The 19,714-nt window shown below is 36.3% G+C and overlaps 1 protein-coding gene across 7 annotated transcripts in view; it reads left to right on the top strand.

Annotated features, from left to right (window-relative positions):
• The window catches only part of DIP2C (disco interacting protein 2 homolog C), a 634,433-nt gene that overhangs the window by 378,104 nt on the left and 236,615 nt on the right, over window positions 1-19,714 (top strand). For 5 of the 7 annotated variants that reach the window (XM_007504698.3, XM_007504697.3, XM_007504696.3 and 2 more), the window contains 2 exons: window positions 3,817-3,942; window positions 12,681-12,890. In XM_007504698.3, the coding sequence (XP_007504760.1) occupies window positions 3,817-3,942; window positions 12,681-12,890 (336 nt within the window). Of the gene's footprint in view, window positions 1-3,816; window positions 3,943-12,680; window positions 12,891-15,518; window positions 15,809-16,296; window positions 16,330-19,714 lie in introns of those variants that run through there. The other 2 variants (XM_056799991.1, XM_056799992.1) reach the window with 2 other exon arrangements.

Below are 19,714 nucleotides of genomic sequence, written 5' to 3'. Positions count from 1 at the left end.
TGAATCAATTTGCATCAAACTGAGCTAGGTATAATTTGTTTGTATAAGATATCACAACATAAAAAGACTAAATTATAAGACAGCCTTCTGTAATCTCTCGAGTTTTCTGCACTCAAATGGATATATTCTTTCTGCTGGCATGTATTCTGGAACTAAAAAAGAGAGAAATTAAATAAAACATGGAGTGGATATTTTAATTGTCATGGAAGTTGATACAAATAAGACTCAAGTTTCCAAACCTTTCTGTTACAGTTATGGGTTTCCTATTCCCACAGACCTTATCCTTTCTTATGACCCATTTTGCTCCTGGCTAGAGACACTAGAATGTCACCCTTGGGAAAATGTTCTCAAGATTGCCAGTTGAAAAAAAAATAACCAGAAAATCTTAATGACTTCACTGCCCCTCCGTCATGAACCAGCTGGCTAACCACATTCTCTCCAGTATAAATGTCTGAATCTACCCAGTTCTCAGGAACTTTGTGAAAAATAATTTGTCAAAGGAAGGAAAACAATGTATAAGGGCATTTTGTCTAACTTTTCACAGAGTTTTTGGACACAAACCAAAGTGTTTTGGAGCTTTTCTTTGAACCTTGAACAAGGAACCTTTTCAGTAACCAAAGGGAACTTTCTTAGAAGAATGCATGTGAACCTTTCAGTATTGTCTGGTCTTTCTTTTCCTTTCCCCCTTTTTCTTTCTCCTTTTCTGATGCACTTCTCACATTCCTTTTCATTCTCTCTCTCCATCTCCCTTCCTTGTCTCTCTCCCTCTCTCTGTCTCCTCTCCTTTTGCTCTCTCTCTTTGCCCTCTTTCCTTGATCTTTCAGATTCATTGCCTTTTTTTGTAGCATGTTTTAACCTCACAATTTTATCAGATCAACAAGCTATGTAGCTGTAATATGATTCTACCATATTTTAATCATGGGATGGGGGAGGGTGGTAGGGAAGTAGTACTTAGTTAATGCTAAAGGAACTAGAACAGTTGAATGTATGAACATTCATTAAAACCTATCTCAAAAAGTCTAACCCTAATTTGAAAAAGTTAGTGCTGAAAATATCTGAAACTCATGAAATGAAAGTCATCAGGTAACCTCTACAATTACATCAACTGCCTCAAGTGTTAGAATTGCAACACATACAAATGAAACACAATAAGGACTTCAGCATTTGGGTTCATCATTCAGCCTTCAAATTATATGAAGTAATTTCTCCCTTGCAAAACATGGCAAAATGTTGATTTGAAGTTCTTTCCCCATCTTTGTTAGAAATCTAGCAGCATTCTCATTTCTTAATAACAGTTCACAGATTAATTTTCTCCAAGCAGTTGTCATTAATTGATCATTAATCTGAATAAACAAGATAATTTCAAAAGCTACCCTAATAATTTCAGGTTTTAGATTTTTAATGCATTTTACCTGCCTTTCCCATTAGAATGGAACTATATAATAAAGGAACTTAATCTCATTCTTCACTGATGAAGCTCCTCTAAGGCTAGAGCGATCAAATATGGCACCATTTGTCAAATATTATTTAGCAAGATTGTACAGAATAACACATTGCTTTGTGCATAGTTTGTGTGTAAATATTTTTGTTATTAAATTTATTGACTAGCTCATCTTGAATAGTCTTATTTTAGGAATTGTCAAAGCCTATCCTTTTTTGCTTCAGAGAATCTGTTATGCTCATTCTTTTCTTTCAACTTCACCATCATAGTTCCTAATCACTTGCTGTCTCATTTGTCTCTCTGCCCCATTTCTTCCTTTCCCACTTCACCCTTTATAAAGTTCCTAAATTAATCTCTCTAATACACAGGCATGAATATATTACCCTCCTGCTAGAAAACATTCAATGTACCTCTTTGTTTCCTCAATACAATATAGACTATTCACTCTGTTGTTCAAGGCCCTCCATGGCAAGGCTCCAGCCTCCTCTTTCAAACCACATTTTATGGTTCTTCCTTTTGGATAATTTTATGCTACAGTCAAATTGTGCCCAGACTACCTATTATGCCATTTTACTATCCCATAATATTGTGCCCATATGACTTTGTTAGGATGTTTCCTTGGGACCATTCTGAGGAGAATGTCAACAAGCAGAGGAGGATCCTACTCTCTCTCCTGCCCATTCAAAAATAAAATCAGGTGCTACTTCCTGCATAAAGGATCTCCCCAGACAGATAGGTTTTCCTTTCTGAGTTTCATAGGTCACTCTCATCTGTTCTATACTTAATAAATTTTAAACTTGAATTATCATTATTTGTATATATGTCTCATCCTCTTACAATACTGTAAGCTCTTTTAGAATAGGAATTGTGTCTTCTCTTATTGCCTCTTTACCTCACCACACTTTGAACTTTGGACTTTATATAGTAATTTCTCTGTTGTACTTGTCCTCTGTTGTACATCTCCCATGTACTTGTCAGGTACTCTGTTTTATATTGTAGCTATATTGTGTAATCATTTTACTGCTAGATTTTAAGATTTATGAGGGCAGAGACCATATATTTAAATTTAAAAAATTTTAATATAAAATTTCCATGAGTTTTCCAAAGTTATATAATCCAAATTGTCTGCCTGCCTTCTTCCCTTCCTCCTCTCAGAGTTAGCAAGCAATTAAATCTCGGTTATATGTGTCTTATCACACAAAACAATGGAATAGTGTATTTTTAACAGTATGTTCTGCACTCATAAATATATGTTTATTGAATTTAATCAAATTGGAGATTATTGGAAGCTGATGAACTAAGGGCTTTAAGGAAGGACTGAATGTTGATTCATGAATGAAGATTGAATTATGCCATTTTTCACTTTATCTCCTCCATTAATTTTTCTCTAGTGTAAGTGATATGTGTTTTCTTTCACTGAACATGGAAATATATATTATATAACAATACACATACATCCTATATCATATTACCTGCCATCTTGGAGGAGAGAATATGGTTCGCAAAATGTCAGAAAATGATTATTGAGAATTGTTTTGACATATAATCTGGAAAAAAGAAAAATTTAATTTAAAATATTCGAATGTTGATTTACACAATAGAGAGTGTTCCCAGGAAAAGGTAATGGAAATATCATAAGGATGAAGTGGAAAAGATAAGCATTTATATACATCAATTATGTCCCAGGCATTCTGTTAAGTATGTTAAAAATACCATCTCATTTCATTGTCACAATAGCACTGTGATATAGGTATTGCTTTTCTCCCTATTTTATAAGTTGAGTATACAGAGGTTAAGGGATTTTCCCAAGGTCACATAACTGTTAAATGTATGAGACCAGATTTGAACTTAGGTCTTCCCGACTTTAGAACCACCTCTTTATCCTATTTGCTACCTTGTTGACTGTGTCAAATGGTTAGGTACACAGTAAATGTTGAGAAAACCCCCCATACCAGATTGATCTGCAGAGCTAGAAAATGAAACTTATGAGGAAAAACTTCAGGAGAAAGATTTATTTATCCAAATAAAGGCAATACTGAGCAATTTACAAATGTACTCATATTTTGATTAGTGATACTGGTTCAAAATATTTTGGATATATAACATCTCTATTTACTTTTAAATTAATTAATTAATTAAAAATTAAAAATAAAAACTTATTTTGCCTACTTTTTAACTTCTAAACTTCCAACATATAGGAAAAGTTACCAAAGTAAGCTTTGCCCTCTCTTTTCCTTTCCTGCCTATTTTCTGGTGCAGGAATGAATGGGCAATTAAGCAGCCAAATATTTTTTTTTTAAAAGGAGACAAGTCCAGGAGCCTCTAAAATCTATAGATTGTGTAATAAAATAATTCTATCTCTTATATTATTCCAGATGTTCATACAGAAGCTGTCCAGGCGGCCCTTGCTAAACACAAAGAAAGAAAAATGGCAGTGCCGATGCCCTCTAAACGCCGGTCTCTGGTTGTACAGACCTCAATGGATGCCTACACACCTCCAGGTAAGCAAATAAACTTGTCTCTTGTCCTTTCTATGCAGAAGAATGTGTGTGCACCTGTTGAAGCACATGGCAAGAAAATAATTTATTTCAGGATTTCTTTTGATTTCCAGTTTTGGTACTCTAATTTTGAGTTGTACAAAGTATATCTAGAAACCCAATGCTCTGTGGGAAGATGGAGGAGTAGAATGTAAGGCTTCTTTTCCCTTCTAATACTCTACACAAACAACCAACCCCCCCCCCCCCAAAAAAAAAAACCTCTACAGAATTAGTGCTAAAAAACAGCAAGAACAGACAGGAGTCAAGAGTGAAGTTCAATAGCCAGGGATAACTAGGGAGGACGGATTTTTACTTCCCTTGCCTCAGTCTTACCACCATAAATCCTGGGAGGAGGAATAGAGTAAACAGAGTGGAATCAACAAAGTAGCCCTTGGGGGCAGAATTGGGACCTCCATTTGCTTGCTTGCTAAGCCCCAGATCTTACATCCCCAAGGATACCACTGGAATCTGCAGGTGGAAGGCCCTGGGAGCAGTTGTGCCTGCTGTTGCAGCTTCTGCTCTAGTAGGACCCCACCCTTCCACCCAACTGGCCCATAGATGTGGATTGAGGGAGTAGACACCACAGTCTGTAGGTGCCAGGCCCAAAGGGAAGAAATTCAAGCCTTGCTTCTGCAAAGGATTGGTTTTGGAGGTCCATGGAATATGTACTAGACATTTTCTCTATATGAATCTAAAGCAGCAGGAGAGAAGGGGTGAGGAAGGAGTGTACACTGGTGATTGTGGTTGCTGAGGGACTGATGCCTCATCAGCTATGGTCACTTTCAGGAGAGTGGAGTCCTTGACTACTACCACAGGAAAAGGTAGACTGGCTATTTGAAATTGAAGTGATAGCACTGCCCAAAGGCTCTGTTTGGGTCATTTGAGGTCAATTACAGCCTGGGGTTTGAGTGAGGGACTAGGAGTACATTGTACCCTAGACTAAAAAAAACTTGAATAATTGAATTAGGACCCAGGAAAACAGCAAACACACACAAAAAATCTTGAAAACTTAGATAACATGCCCCAACACATGAGGAAGCCTGGGACTCCCGAAAAAAATCCAATAATTAAGTCTATTGGCCTGGCAACTAAACTTTAAAATAAATAAACACATAAAATGGAGCAAGCAAAGGAGAAAGAACCCAACTATTGCTAGCTATTAAGGGGACAGAGAGGACCTTGGCTGAAACTTCAGAGGACAGCAAAATAAAAATAACTACTTGAAAAACAGCAAAGAAATACAATAAATGACCATAAGCTAAAAAACAAAACAAACAAACAACAACAACAACAAAAAACAACCTTTTGGCTAAGTTTAAAAAAGACCTCAATAAGAAAATAAGAGAGGTTGAGGAAAAATTGGGGAAAAAAAGCAATGCAAGAAAATTATGAAAGAAACCAAATGGAAAAAGAGATCAAAAAAACTCATGGAAGAAAATAATTTATTAACATTTAGACTTGGACAAGGTGCAGCTAATGATTTCCTAAACCAATATCAAAAGAATGAAATAATAGAAGAGAATATGAAACATCTTATCACAAAAACAACTGATCTGGAATACAGATTAAGAAGAGACAATATAAGAATAGTTGGACTCCTAAAAAGTTATGATAGAAAAAAATAATTTAGACACCATACTCCAACAAATTATCAAGGAAAAATTCCCAGAAATTAGAATTAGAGTGTAAAATAGGAATTGAAAGACTCTACTAGACACCACCTCAAAGAGACCCAAAGATGAAAATGTACAGTGACATAATTGTTAATTTTCATAGCTCCCAGGTGAAGGAAAAAATAATAAAAGCAACCAGAAAAAAAATAACCTAATTACTGTTGCACAACATTCAGAATAACATAAGACTTAGCAGCCACAATCTTAAAGGAATGCAGGATATGAAGCATGGAACACAGCATTTGATAGAGCAAAAGAACTGGGTTTCACAATAATAAAATCCAGCAAAGATTAGCATAATTATAAAAGGTAAAAAAACAACATTTAATGATTTAATGGAGTTTCAACTATTCCTGGAGAAAAACCTAGAACTCAGTAGGAAATTTTATCTATAAGAAACATATAAAGGTAATGAAAGACTAATAAGCAATCCAAAGGATCAGACTGTTTGATTCTTGTATGAGAAAATGTCATCTATGGCCCTGGAAATGGCATCATTGCCTAGGTATTTTGAAGGAGTCTGTACGGATGGAAAATTCTAGTTCAAGGTGAATATAAGGAAATGAGGTGAAATGGTAGTGGAATAGACTAGGAGGAGGTAGGGTGGAATAGCTATCTCATATAAAGAAGGAATGAGAGGAGAACCTGCCATGGAAAAGGGGAGGAGAAGGTCAAGCCTGGTAGTTCTAGAACCCTACTTTTATCAGACCTGAGATAAAGAAAGAACAACATACACAATTAAAAATCATATGTACTGAGAAACAAGAGGGAGGGCTGATTGGATAAGGGAGGGACTGGGAGTCCCTTTGTGGGACTGAGGGAATAAGAGAAGAAGTGTGGGTTAAAAAAAGGAGGATAAAAGAATAAGAAAAGGGAAGGAAGTAAGGAAGGGATACCTAGAGAGGAGTACACATCAAAAGATATAGGGGTAAGGTAAGGGGATAGGGAGGGACTCTTAGGACAGAATAGGGGAGGGATTTTTAGAATCAAAATCATATCAAGAAGTAGGAGGGCACAGTTGGGGGAGATAAGGAAAGGACTTTTGGAAAGGTGGGTTGAATAAAATTAAAAAATAAGGCATAAATGACAAGGGAAGGACCTTTGGAAGAGTGGACCAATTTGGATCTAGAGGGTCAAGGGGAGAAGATAAGTGAGAATTTTTGATAATAGGTGTGAATTGAATTGGAGAAGTATTAATTAAAGGAAATTGGACATCTGAGTAGGGATATGATGGAAAGAAAGGAAAAGGGGACAGACAGTGAGGCAGAACAGAGTAGATGAAAATACACAGTCGGTAACTATGACATTAAGAGTAAATGAGAAGGGGCAGCTGAGTAGCTCAGTGGATTGAGAGCTAGTCCTAGAGATGGGAGATCGTAGGTTCAAATCTAGCCTCAGACACTTCCCAGCTGTGTGACCCTGGGCAAGTCACTTGACCCCCATTGCCTAGCCCTTACCACTCTTCTGCCTTGGAGCCAATGCACTGTATTGACTCCAAGACGGAAGGTAAGGGTTTAAAAAAAAAAAAGAGTAAATGGGATGAATTCACCCATGGGAAGAAAGTGGATAGCAGAAAGAATAAAAAACCAGGACCTGTGTTGTTTATAAGAAACACTGAAAATGAGAGTGTATGGGGTGCTCAGGGAGGGGTAGTTTCTCTGGTATGGAGGGCTTGTTGTGCCCTCTTAGGGCAGCTCTCCAGCCTCTGACCCTCACCTGACACCCCGCTCTCACTTGTGGCTCCTAGTAGCTGCTAGCATGCGGCAGTGGCCACACCCCGGGCAACGGCTTCGAAGGGCCGGCTAAACCTTGTGAGGGTAGCCATCGGGTCATCGTGGACCCCTGGTGAACCAGGGCTTTGCTCACCCAGCATGTGAAGACTGCTTCGGCTGAACAGATGGAAGAAACCAATAAGAAGGTTCAACGGCTGAGATGGCAACGCAGCAAGGCACTGTGGAGTGCTCAGGGCGTGTTGGAGCACGGCCATCCAATGCAGCTGAGGAAGTCTCCAGGTGTAACGACTTTTCGTGCCACTGGACCCAGCTTCCAATGCCGAGAGAGTGGGACTGTCTCTGTGCATCGACTTTTCCACTTAAATCTCCTTCACGCACAAGTGCCTTTGTGCACACTCATCTATCATAGATGAAAACACACAGAGACAATCGTCATCCTCGGTTTCTGAGAGACTACTATTACTACTATCAATATTGGACCTGTATACACCATATGTTATAGCATCTAGATTTTTAATGGAAAAACTAAATGAGATACAGATGCTAACAGATAACAAAATAATAATAGGAGAGGATTTTAATTTTCCCCTCCCTAGATAAATCTAACCAAAAAAAACAAATAAGAAAGAAGTTAAGGAGATGAATAGAACTTTAGATACATTAAATATAATAGATATGTGGAGGACCCACACACACCTACATGAGGTTAGCAGTAGATCCTAGCCTGAGAATACTCAATCCAATCATAGTTTCTGGTGGGACAACAGTGATTTAGAGAGCATAAATATTCTGGAAAAGTCATACTTTAACGCTCATTATGGAGGTATTCCTGAGGGATTGTGGCATTGGAACAATAGTTCCACTGGGTATGACCAACTTGGAAAAGACTTTAGTTTTGGAAAGACCATGGTTCTGTCAACAGATCATATCTGCTGCCTACGGACTAATCTTATGAAATATGGCCCTGGAAATATATGTTAACTGAGAACCAGACAGGTTAAGTTGATCAAATTAAATGCTGATAAGAACATGAAGAAACAACTGAATTGCTTTTTAGAAACATGATGGAAATATACATTAATGTTGTAAAGTTATTTCATACTGGGGGCAGCTGGGTAGCTCAGTGGATTAAGAGCCAGTCCTAGAGATGGGAGGTTCAAATCTGGCCTCAGCCACTTCCCAGCTGTGTGACCCTGGGCAAGTCACTTGACCCCCATTGCCTAGCCCTTACCACTCTTCTGCCTTGGAGCCAATGCACTGTATTGACTCCAAGACGGAAGGTAAGGGTTAAAAAAAAAAAAAAGTTATTTCATACTAATTGACCTAGGGATCTCAATACTAGGATTAGGCAATAAGGGCTCTATTGAGAGGATAAAAAGCTATGTATATATGAAAATATTCATGGAAGCTTTGTTTGTAATGGTAAAATAATTGGAAATAACACAAATGCAATGATTGGGAAAATAGCTTAATAGATTGTGATACTTGAATATAATGGATTGTATTGTGTTATTGGAAATAACAAATATCCAAAATATAGAGAAAACAGGGGAAAAACATGAAGAGAAGAAAAGAGAATAAGAATAATACATTCAAAGATTATATTAAAAAAATAATAACCACAAAATCAAGAGAAAAAAGTATCAAAATAAAACAAATCCAAAGGGAATTCAATAGTAGAGGATGTTTAAATTAGTACACATATAATTTAAATTTAGAAAAATAAATTGTAAACAATGTGAAGTTGGTAGTTTAGCGCATAATTTTTTATGTATTTACTTATGTAAATGTTTTGTTGTTGATTGTTAATAAGAATATAATAAAAAATTGAAAAGGAAAAGAAACATAGTATGTTAAAACTGAACTAAAAAGCTCAGTTGATGCCAACCCCCTAATAGATTGGCCAATCATTACAACTTTTCTAGATGGGGTAGTAGATAAAGGCCTTAAGTAAGGATGACTCATCTCAAATATTCTTATTTGCTATGTGACCCTGGATAGGTCACTTAACACTGTTAGCCTCAGTGTTCTCAGCTGTAAAATCAGTTGGAGAAGGAAATGGGCATATTTGCTAAGAAAACCCCAAATGAGGTTTTCCATTTTCAAAAAAAAAAAGTGAAAAGTCAGATATAACTGAATGACAACAAAAAATATTGATTTCATTGAAAGGAAAAGCATTTACAAACCATCTACTCTGTGCCTTGCACTGTGCTAAGTGCTTTACAGATATTATCTCATTTAACCTGTTAGAACATAAAATCCCTGAAGGTGGACAGAGTTTCACTTTTGTCTTTATGTCCACAGTGCTTACTGTAGTGTCTGGAATACTGTAAGAACACTGTAAGTGCCTAAAAATTGCTTTTTTAGCTTGAATAGATTGATTGAGTGGAACCACCCAACTGTGTTTTGGTTGTACTTTCAAATTTGTTCAATGAATTATATTAAGGGTTTTTTTTTAATGTGGAGTATTTCCTGCTTCCTTCCCCTCTTCCCCTCCCCAAGTACCCAAGTAACTGCCTTAACAATAGCTTGTGGAAACAGATCTGCCTTCCATTTATGCCGTAGTATGCAGGATCCTTTTTTTTTCCTTGATGAAAGAATTATAAGGGTTACAAAAACAGAGAAATAGCAGCATTCCATGCTATTATTGAGTTCTGTGTTCTCATCTTCCATATTTCATAGTTTATCTATGAAGATTTGTGTGTATGGAGAAAAGATGGACTAGGATGTGCTAAAAGCCATTACTGTATTCCAATTTATAACTTTTCCAGTCCTTATCTAACCTCAAGTATGTGAACATACACAACCTAAGAAATAAGGTAACAAAGCTCAGGATATTAAAATTTTACAGTGTACCTCCATCTGTGTTTATGGTTTATATGGGAGCCTCTATAGGATCCTTTCTTTTAAGAATGTGATTTTCTATTATTTCTTTTTGTGTTTTATTCATTAAATAGCAAAAACTCTATTTATAGCCATAATCTTATATAGCAATTTTTATTAATATGCTTAAATTTATAATGAAATTTCCATGTCTTCACCAATATTTATAATTCAAATAAATCTTGTCATTATTGTTGTTTAAAGCATTAGATGACAAAAGTACAGAAGTAACTTGCAGAGATAAAATAGATTTAAATTGGAAAAAATGGGAACTAGATAAAAGCTTTGGAGATGTGGATAGGAAAACAAACTACATCAAAATGTAAAAAGCAACATGTAATTTACTTTACTTTTGACTGCCCCTTTATTTATATACATATATATATAAAATATAGAAATGTATCACATATGTGCATGTGTGCATACACATGCATGAGTGCACAAACATCTCTACACCATAGTGCTGAAAGGTAAAATTCTTGCATTTTTAGGTGTCTTTGGGAAATGTACAGGCTTATTGGTGTGAATATTATTTTGTCTGTAACATTTGTATTTGATTATTTGCATAAGCATTTCCATGCGCTCTGCATGAATAATTTTGCAAATTGTCATCCCATCCAATCCAATCCAAACTAACAAGCATTTCTTATTGTCATCTAGCAGTCATGCAGAAGTCACGGTTGTGATTTCACATGGGACCATAGGACAGCTTTGGAAAAGCATCCATGTCATGAGCAGCATCATGGCATCCAACAATTTTATTGAGTGATTTCTTTTGTGTTCAGTACTGCTCTGAGGATTTTATAACCACATCTGCTAAGACATAATCCAGTTTGTACTTGCTTGCATGATTTTCTTTCCTGGGATCTTTTTGACCTTTAGAACTTTCCTCACTACAAAATAAACCTAGTGTGTGGGTCTGTCCTTGGAATGAATGACTCCTATAGCACTCTCTCTTTTTCTGGGTTTTATCAACCCAGGACTGTTATTGCTCAGCTTTACCATTTTTCTCTTTGGGCAGGGCTTTCTTGAACTCTGCCTTTGGTCAGACTGGCACATCAGAATAATTTATGGGAGCTGCAATTAATGTTGTTATTGTTTTTTTAATGAACAACTTACCTTTCTTCTTAAGGTACATGGATGGTGTCACCTTAATTAACAAAATTAACATTGGTTATTTATTTCCATTAAAATCTTAAAGGAATAGAATTGATCGCTATTTAAGTGCCTTAGCAGTGGATGATTTCTTCATAGTTTTTGTTCTCCAGGTGATGCACTCACCAATAAAAAGGACACTGAATTTGAAGGGAAATCTTGATTTCTTGCCATTCCTACTAGATGTGGCAAAATGTCTGTCATTTTTTTTCTTTTCTATAAGTGTCACAATCTAGTGATAGTTAATTTGTAGTTAAACTGCTGGACATACATGAAAACTATTTTTGCGTCTCTCTTCTGGAAACCTGTATGTAACTTAAAATATTGGACCTGGCTAAAGTAAAGATCTTTTCCAGGAGCTACCTGAGAACTTGAATTCTTTTTCTAGACTGAAAAGAGTTAGAACCAACTGGTTAGTCAAGGACTAGTTAATGAGAATGTCCTAGGATACAAAGCATGGTATTGGGAACTATGAGAATATTAGCCACTTGAGACCTGGGATTGTTTGATTATTTCTGTATCCCCAGTACCTAGCACATTGCCTAACTTAGAGTTGGTACTTAATACTTTTTTTAACCCTTACCTTTTGTCTTAGAATCAATACTGTGTACTGACTCCAAGGCAGAAGAATGATATGGGTTAGGCAAAGGGGGTTAAATGAGTTTCCCAGGGTCACAAAAGCAGGAAGTGTAAGTGTCTGAGATCAGATTTGAACCCAGAATCTTCCATCTCTAAGCTTGTCTCAATCCACTGAGTCACCTATCTCCCCCACTTAAAGGTGTTTTTTTTTTTAATTGAGTAAAGAGATATGAAGGGAGTAACTCTGGAATTTCTCTGTAACACAAGATTCCTTCATTTAGATGTGTATAGAGAAAAGGTAGATTTCCAAAGATGCATTTGTTATTGAAATATCAAAAAGTCTTTATTGAAAAGTGCTTTCAAGCCTAGTCAGCAAGAATATATGAAATACTTACTATGTTCCAGGCACTATGCTAAGCCCTGAGGATTTAAAGAAAAAAAAGGCAAAATTTGTTTCCTTTCATGGAACTTATACTCTAATGGGGGGAATATTTAAATGATTACATATAGGACAAATTAGAAGTCATCTCAGAGGGAAAGAATTAATATTAACTTTCACCAATAAGGGGGAAAAGGCTGCACCACAGAAAAGAGTGTTCAGCACTGTGGAGAAGATATCTTGGTCATGAGAAATCTTTAGTCCTCATCACTTACACACCTTGTCTGTTTCCACATATAGATACCTCTTCTGGTTCAGAGGATGAAGGCTCCGTACAAGGTGACTCCCAGGGCACCCCCACCTCCAGCCAGGGCAGCATCAACATGGAACACTGGATCAGCCAAGCCATCCATGGTTCAACGACCTCCACCACAAGTTCTTCTTCCACACAAAGTGGAGGCAGTGGGGCTGCCCACAGGCTGGCCGATGTCATGGCTCAGACACACATAGGTAAGTAGGGACCAGGTAATACTCTAGGGGTCTGATGGATCTGTCTCCTTTTTCTTTCTCACATCTCTGGCTCTAAATTTAACATATATCCAATGTTTGCACCACAGAGAGTAGTTCAGGACCCCTTCCAGTCTGACTCCAGGACTCCTTTGGTGTGGGAAGTTAAAGGCATAGACTTTCTTCAGTTTTCTCTGGAATTCTAGCTCCTACCATTGGAGATTGTCCCCCTCCCCCCACCCCGATCTAAAATGGTAGCATCTTTTTTTTAATCATTAAAAGAAAAAGAAGCCTTATTCAGTAGAGGACAATTATTTTTATCATTTTCCACTTTTCCTATATTTTGAAACTCTCCTTCAAATGAAGCTTTAACCATTTTAGGAAATCTAAGGAAGTACAGTCTGATAAATTTGAGTAGTCATGTTTCATGGAAAAAAGAAGCCTTCAATTCTGCCTTAGTCAGGTTTTTGTTTCATAATGATAGGTCACCTTCATATGATTATTGGCTTGCAAAGCACCTTTTACACAATAACCCTATAAAATAGATGGTACAAGTATTTCTCCTTTTTTATAGCTCACAAGTCAGAATTTGAATATAGGTGTTTCATTACTCCAAATCTAATAATATTTATCCAGCTCTGGGTGTCTTGTTAAAAAGGTTTTATTCATATAAATTATGAATTTATTTATAATATAAACTTCACAGTTCATAGTATACATAAATGTATTTTATAAATTCATATCTAATATAAATTATGTTCATTTATATTTTATATTTATGGGTATCAATATTTGTTTAAAGGATTTATATCATATATAAATTAACATGATTATAATAATAAGTAAAATAAGTAAAACTAATTGGACTATTATAAAGGTTTTATGAGGGTTCACTCTGCTTTTTTTGCGTGTATTTTTCTCTTGTTCTTCACTAGTCCTTACTTTCCCTTTGACCAAGCTAATGACATTTTTTTCCTTTTCCCCATTTCCCGTACTCCTTGAAACTTTTTTTTATACTACATTTTCCTCAAATATCATAATAACTTGTGCATGTTTCCCTTGCTACCCAGCATTATGATATGATTACATCTGTAGTTAAATATTCTTGGTTCAAGTTTTGGCTTTGCTACTCTCTCTGCCTATGTGATACCAGAGAAAGTTAGGCAACCTCTCTTTTACTTCATCTTAAAACGAGGGGCTCTGCTAAGATAATATGTAAGTTCTCTTCCAACTCCAACGCTCTCATCCTGTGACCTGTTCAACCACTCTCCCAGAGACATTGCAAGAACAAAATGAGAAAATTGCTGTGAAAACTCTTTGAAACGTTAATGGTTCTACACAATTTTAAGGTGTTAGTAATAACAAAATTATATTTGCAGACCTGATTTCAGAAACATGAGTTGTGTGAAATGAACTGTAGTTATATTTGAAATCCTATTAGGTTGAAAGTTGAAGTCAAAGACATAAATGAAGGAGAATGAAATAGCTGTGGTTCCTAGATTGGATCCCTGCACAGCCTCCTATGTCCTGTCAGCATGTTTTCATCCATCACCTGAACCACTACATAAGTAATTTTCTTCCTCCTCTACCTTGCAAGCATTTGTATTCTACTTCAAATTTGTTTTTAAGGAAGTGCTCAGAACCTCACTGAGAGAAACAAATTTGTGAACAGATTAATCATTGCATTCCGTTACCCTTAGTGCCTTCACATCTTGGAATGTTTGGAGGAAATTATAGTGTGGAGAATTAAATTTATCCAAACTATGAAAGGTTGCATTACTCATATACGTCAAGTCTCAATGTGGCCTAAATATAGCTTTGGAGTGTGTGACATTTTCAGTAATTTTTAATCTGGCATAGTAATAATGTCCCTAGAATATCTGTGAGTTTTCTGTAAATAGGGATAGAATTTTTAGAAATAAAGCAAAAGGGGAAAATGATGCAGCTTGATGAGGAAAGGAGAATGGAAATAATTTTTTTTTCTTGAGATAAACAGGAAAAAAAAGTCAGGAAAATGACACCATTTGGACTTATTTTGAGTGTTGCTAGTAAGCCACTAATAAGAAAATACCAGAATGTTTTATTTTTGGAAGTAATGCAGAGCAATAGCCCAGGACTGACATCTATTCACTAATTTTAGGCATTTTTTGCAATGTAGAGAATTAATAATGCCACAAATTTAGAGTTGAATGACTAAGTATGAGGGAAGGCAATGGGGAGAAAGCTGAAAGTTTAGAAAACGCTTAAGACCACACATTGTCATGAAAGGAAAACCTCCAAGTATCTTAGACTTGCTTTCAGAGTCTTCTATCCAGTGCCTAATTATTATATTTGCAATAGAAATTACATATGAACACCATCAATCATACCACAACAATCAAAACCAATGAGATTCATTTAGGGTTAGATACAAAGAAGGACCTGATCTGAAGACATCACATTTTACTGTCTCCTCAGTTTCTTTTTATTGGCAAATTTGTTCTGAGGTTGTGCACACCTACCTAGCAGCCCTGACAGTTATTCTCCATATAGATTACCATTGCTTATGAATTAGTAAAATAAATCCTGTAAATAGACTTTTCCCCTAAGTGTTCAGCCATGTGGATATAGTTAGCATATAACAGCAATTCATACTCAGGATTGAAGGAAGATGGGGCTGCACATCACAATAGCTGCCCAGATCACCAGCTGAAGCATTATGAAGCCTTCATCCAGTGCAGGTCAGAGTGACTTCTGGTTATCATCCAAGAGCTTGTACTGAGTCCCATGTGCAGGTCACATCATGGCAGGGAGTGGACAAAGAAAAATTCCCCTAGACGAGACATTGAAGAATGTTTCATTTAAGATCTTTATCACCAATGTCGAGAAACCCACAGAGAACGAGAGGGGAAAAGTATTTACCACATGTCCAGAGGGTGAAGGTGATTATATCCTCTATGTTTATGTTGAGAGTTGCTACATTTTTCTGATAGAGTGTAGGGTGAGTAAACAAGGAGTCACCAACTCCAAACCTGGTCAGTAGTGATTATATTCTCTTTAATGAATTCCTAAGAATTCAGGCAACTGAAGTCTGCTTCAGCTCTTTAGATTTGTACCTTGGAAGGCTGGTGAAGAGGTAGACATTTAGCTGTGTACATATATCATAGGATCACAGAAGAGAAGCTGGGCGAGACCTCAGAGATGGGGCCCTTTTATTTTTGTTTGTTTGTTTCATGGACCTGCTTTGGCAGTCTGCTTTAACTCATGTATACTCTTCTAGGAAGAATGTCTTTAAATGCATAAAATAAATTACATGAGATTACAAAAGAAACCAAAGGTTACTGACAATAAAAATGTAGTTTTTCCACCCCAGCCTTGGAAACCATCAAATTCATCCTCTGCACTCTACAGATTTGGAAACCGAAGCTGAGAGAGATTAAGAGACTTACCTAGAGTCTCACAGGTAATAGGATTCTCAGGCGGAATTCAAATTTAGGACTTCCTGACTCCAATTCTACTGCTTTATCTACTGAACCACCTAGCTTCCTTAGAAATTTTTTTAGGCACCTATATTAATAACCAACCAATCAATAAATAAAAATTTATGAAGCTTCTACTATTTATCAAGCATTATGCTAAACCCTGGAAATACAAAAAGAAGCAAAAGATAGTCCCTTCCATCAAGGAGTTTATTATCTAATGGACCACATATCTTTTTGCAAGGCTAAATTAAGCACCTACACTGAAGGACACCTACAATGTCTTATTGAAGCTTGAGGATTGCTATGGCTTCTACAAGGTAATGTTAGCAGAGTGCATGCCAGAGTAGGTCTTAGAAAACCATAAATGCCTGAGTATAGACTATGCATCTGGTGTCTGATGTCTAACCTCGTTAAGTGAATTTTTAGGAATGGCATTAAAACTCTCTATTGGAAAAAATTTACTAGCCACTAGAGTGACTTTCATTGTATTAGGTGGAAATGGGGAGGGAGAGAAGAGGAGAAGCTATACTGTTGAAACTGTGAATTTGTGAAATATTGAGGTTCAAAGAGGAAGATCTATAACATGGTATAAATATCAAATACACAATAATCTACCTTGGCACATCCAGTATATTTCAGTGTTTTCTATGTTGTGATTAAAAATATACAAGACTGATTTTGGGGTAAGAGTATCAATTTATTGATTTTTAACCTCTATGTTAATAGGTCAGTGATCCTCTCAATGATCAAAAAACAGACAGTTCTTTCACACAGATCTATCAATACCTTTGGGAGCTCATTATTCAGTCCCTCCCTTGGACATCACAAAACATTTCTGATTGGTGAATAGCTAATGAAGAGGTTGTTCCTTAAGACTCTCAACACCTCCTGTAGAAGAACATAGAGGATGGAGAGTGTAGTAGCACACCCAGCAGGAAGAGTTCATCTAATAATCAGGTTTTTTTTTGGGGGGGGGAGCATCACTTGGAATTTCTAAGAACAAAGGGAATGTAAAAGTCAATAGACTGGTTGTAGCCTCTCTAAGGACCCTGACATAGAAATAATACAGTATTTAAAAAATAAGTTCTCACATTTAACTCCCGTAGAATGAAAGTACACAAAATCTGATTGCTTTAGGTTACTCTTTAGCATAGAATGTGCCATGCCTGTTGTTAGAGGAAGGTTCCTCACTGGAAGTTTCTTCTACCTATGAAATCAGATTTGATCTCTTTCCCCTACATAGCATGTAAAGGATACTCAGCAGGGATATAGAATTAAATCAGTTGACTGTAGCTTCCCTGGGTTATTATTAGCCATACTGGCAAATCTAATCTAAGAAGCAAGAAACATTTCTGCCACTTATTGGGGGTGGATTTTGTACTTAGATCACTAGGAAGCTGTCACCTGCATAAGACATCATTTCCTGATCTAGTCAAGTCTCCAAGACCCAGGAATTTTTAAGGAAAAACTACCCTGTTTTATGAGGCAGATATTGTTTCTACTCTAATTGTATTTCTAGAGGTAGAAATTAGAATGAAAGAAAACAAAAAATAAAAAGTCAATTATTTGGAAGGAAACATTGCCTTTTGGCACAAATGCTCTCTGGTTAAGTAATTTGCTTTGGGTCAGAGAAACAGCATAATAACTCAGATGTGATCCTGGTAACTTGGTTTTCCTGGCTATAAATGAATGATTGAAAGTCACATTTGTTCATAGGGTTAGAGTAAAGATCCGAAGGCATTTCCTTCAGGCTGAACTTGCTTCCATCAGAAGTCTGGGAACCTTCTCATTAGTAAGATATTCAACGACTTATTTGTAATTTCTTGAGATATTTTAGCATTTGGTTGAAGTTAATGCTGCTCTTAGTGTTTGGAGTGTGTGTCAACAAACAGACCCTCTTCAAATTTCTAGCATCTGTGTTCCCACTAGGAAGATAGGAATTCAAAAAGGTGATCATGTGCAAGGCAAAGAGTGAATATGGAGTACATTCCTCCTCATTGTATAATTAGGCAAAAACCTAGCAATTGTATGTTTTGATTCTAGATTCTGCTTTGCCAGCATATTCATTAAGAGTGCTTGAATGGTCTGTTGTGATAGTTAATCATTTAGATTCATTAATTTGTAACTATCTTAAATGTTGGGGATACTTTGATAACTATTGAAAAAAACATATACATACATTTTTCAAATATTCACTTGAAGATGGGTAAAAAATATTGGCATAGACATTTAAATACTTCCTCTGCCCTCTCAGTGTGAGGATGAAAATTCTGTCTGGCATGAGCCTCCAAGATTCAGGACACTCTTGCCAGAAAATCCTTTATTGTTATAAGACAAATACCATTGAGAAAGCATGTAAAAAGCTGTTAACTCAGAAGACTAGGAATTCTTTTGGCAAATTGGAGGTCTAAGTAGCCTATTGGCATCATCATTATAATCATGGCTAGCATTTATTTAGTCTCTACCATGAGCTAGGCACACTGTTAGGTGCTTTATAAATATTTTCTTAGTTGCTCTTCCACAATGACTCATGGAGGTAGGTGTTAGTATCCCCATTTTACAGTAGAGGAAATTGAGATAGACAGAGGAAAAACTACTTACTCTAGGTCAAATACTCATTAGTGTTTGGGTTTAGATTAGAACTCAGATCTTTCTGATTCTATAATTCAAACCCAAAAGATAATACTCTTGAAGACTTTTGAATTTAACTGGTAGAATGTCAACTTCTGGTTTTCTTTCCTGGCATGGTCCTAACAGGATATTTGGAATAAAACTGGAAGGTGCACATGGGTAGCACACTGTTTGACTCTGAAGCCCACAAGATCAAAATGACCCAAGTGAATGGAGTGGTATCAGGAGCAGGCCACCCAGTTACAAACTACCACTTCAGCTACAAATGTTGTTTGCATCTAGTCTTGGGATCATATTACATGATCAGTAATAAACCTCAATCTAAAGAGACTAACATGTGGGTAAATATCACTTTCTTTCCTCAAGTAAGCTAATGGACCACTAACAATCTAATGAAGCATGAAACAGTATCATTATAAAATTGGATGGACTTGAACCACTGCATAGGGAACAACCTATTTTAGCAAGGTATCATTTTCAAGGTAAACTTGAATGCTGACCTGATATTTAAGAATTAAAAACTTCTATGAATCAAGTCTCCAAAGAAATTAATTAATTATCCTAAAGGAAGTTTGCCTTGACCCTGACAAAGCAAAGTAGAATGTAGTTCCATGTCCTAAAGAAGATTATATAAAGTATAGTATTTTTAAATTTTTTTATTTTTCACAAATTACATGTAAAAACATTAACATTCATTTAAAAAAATTGAATTCTAAATTCTCTCCCACATTCTCA

The sequence above is a fragment of the Monodelphis domestica genome, chromosome 5 (assembly GCF_027887165.1).
Source record: "Monodelphis domestica isolate mMonDom1 chromosome 5, mMonDom1.pri, whole genome shotgun sequence".
Classification (NCBI taxonomy): domain Eukaryota; kingdom Metazoa; phylum Chordata; class Mammalia; order Didelphimorphia; family Didelphidae; genus Monodelphis; species Monodelphis domestica.
The sequence above is the reverse complement of the archived record's forward strand: the minus strand, read 5'-3'. Positions and strand labels throughout refer to the sequence as shown.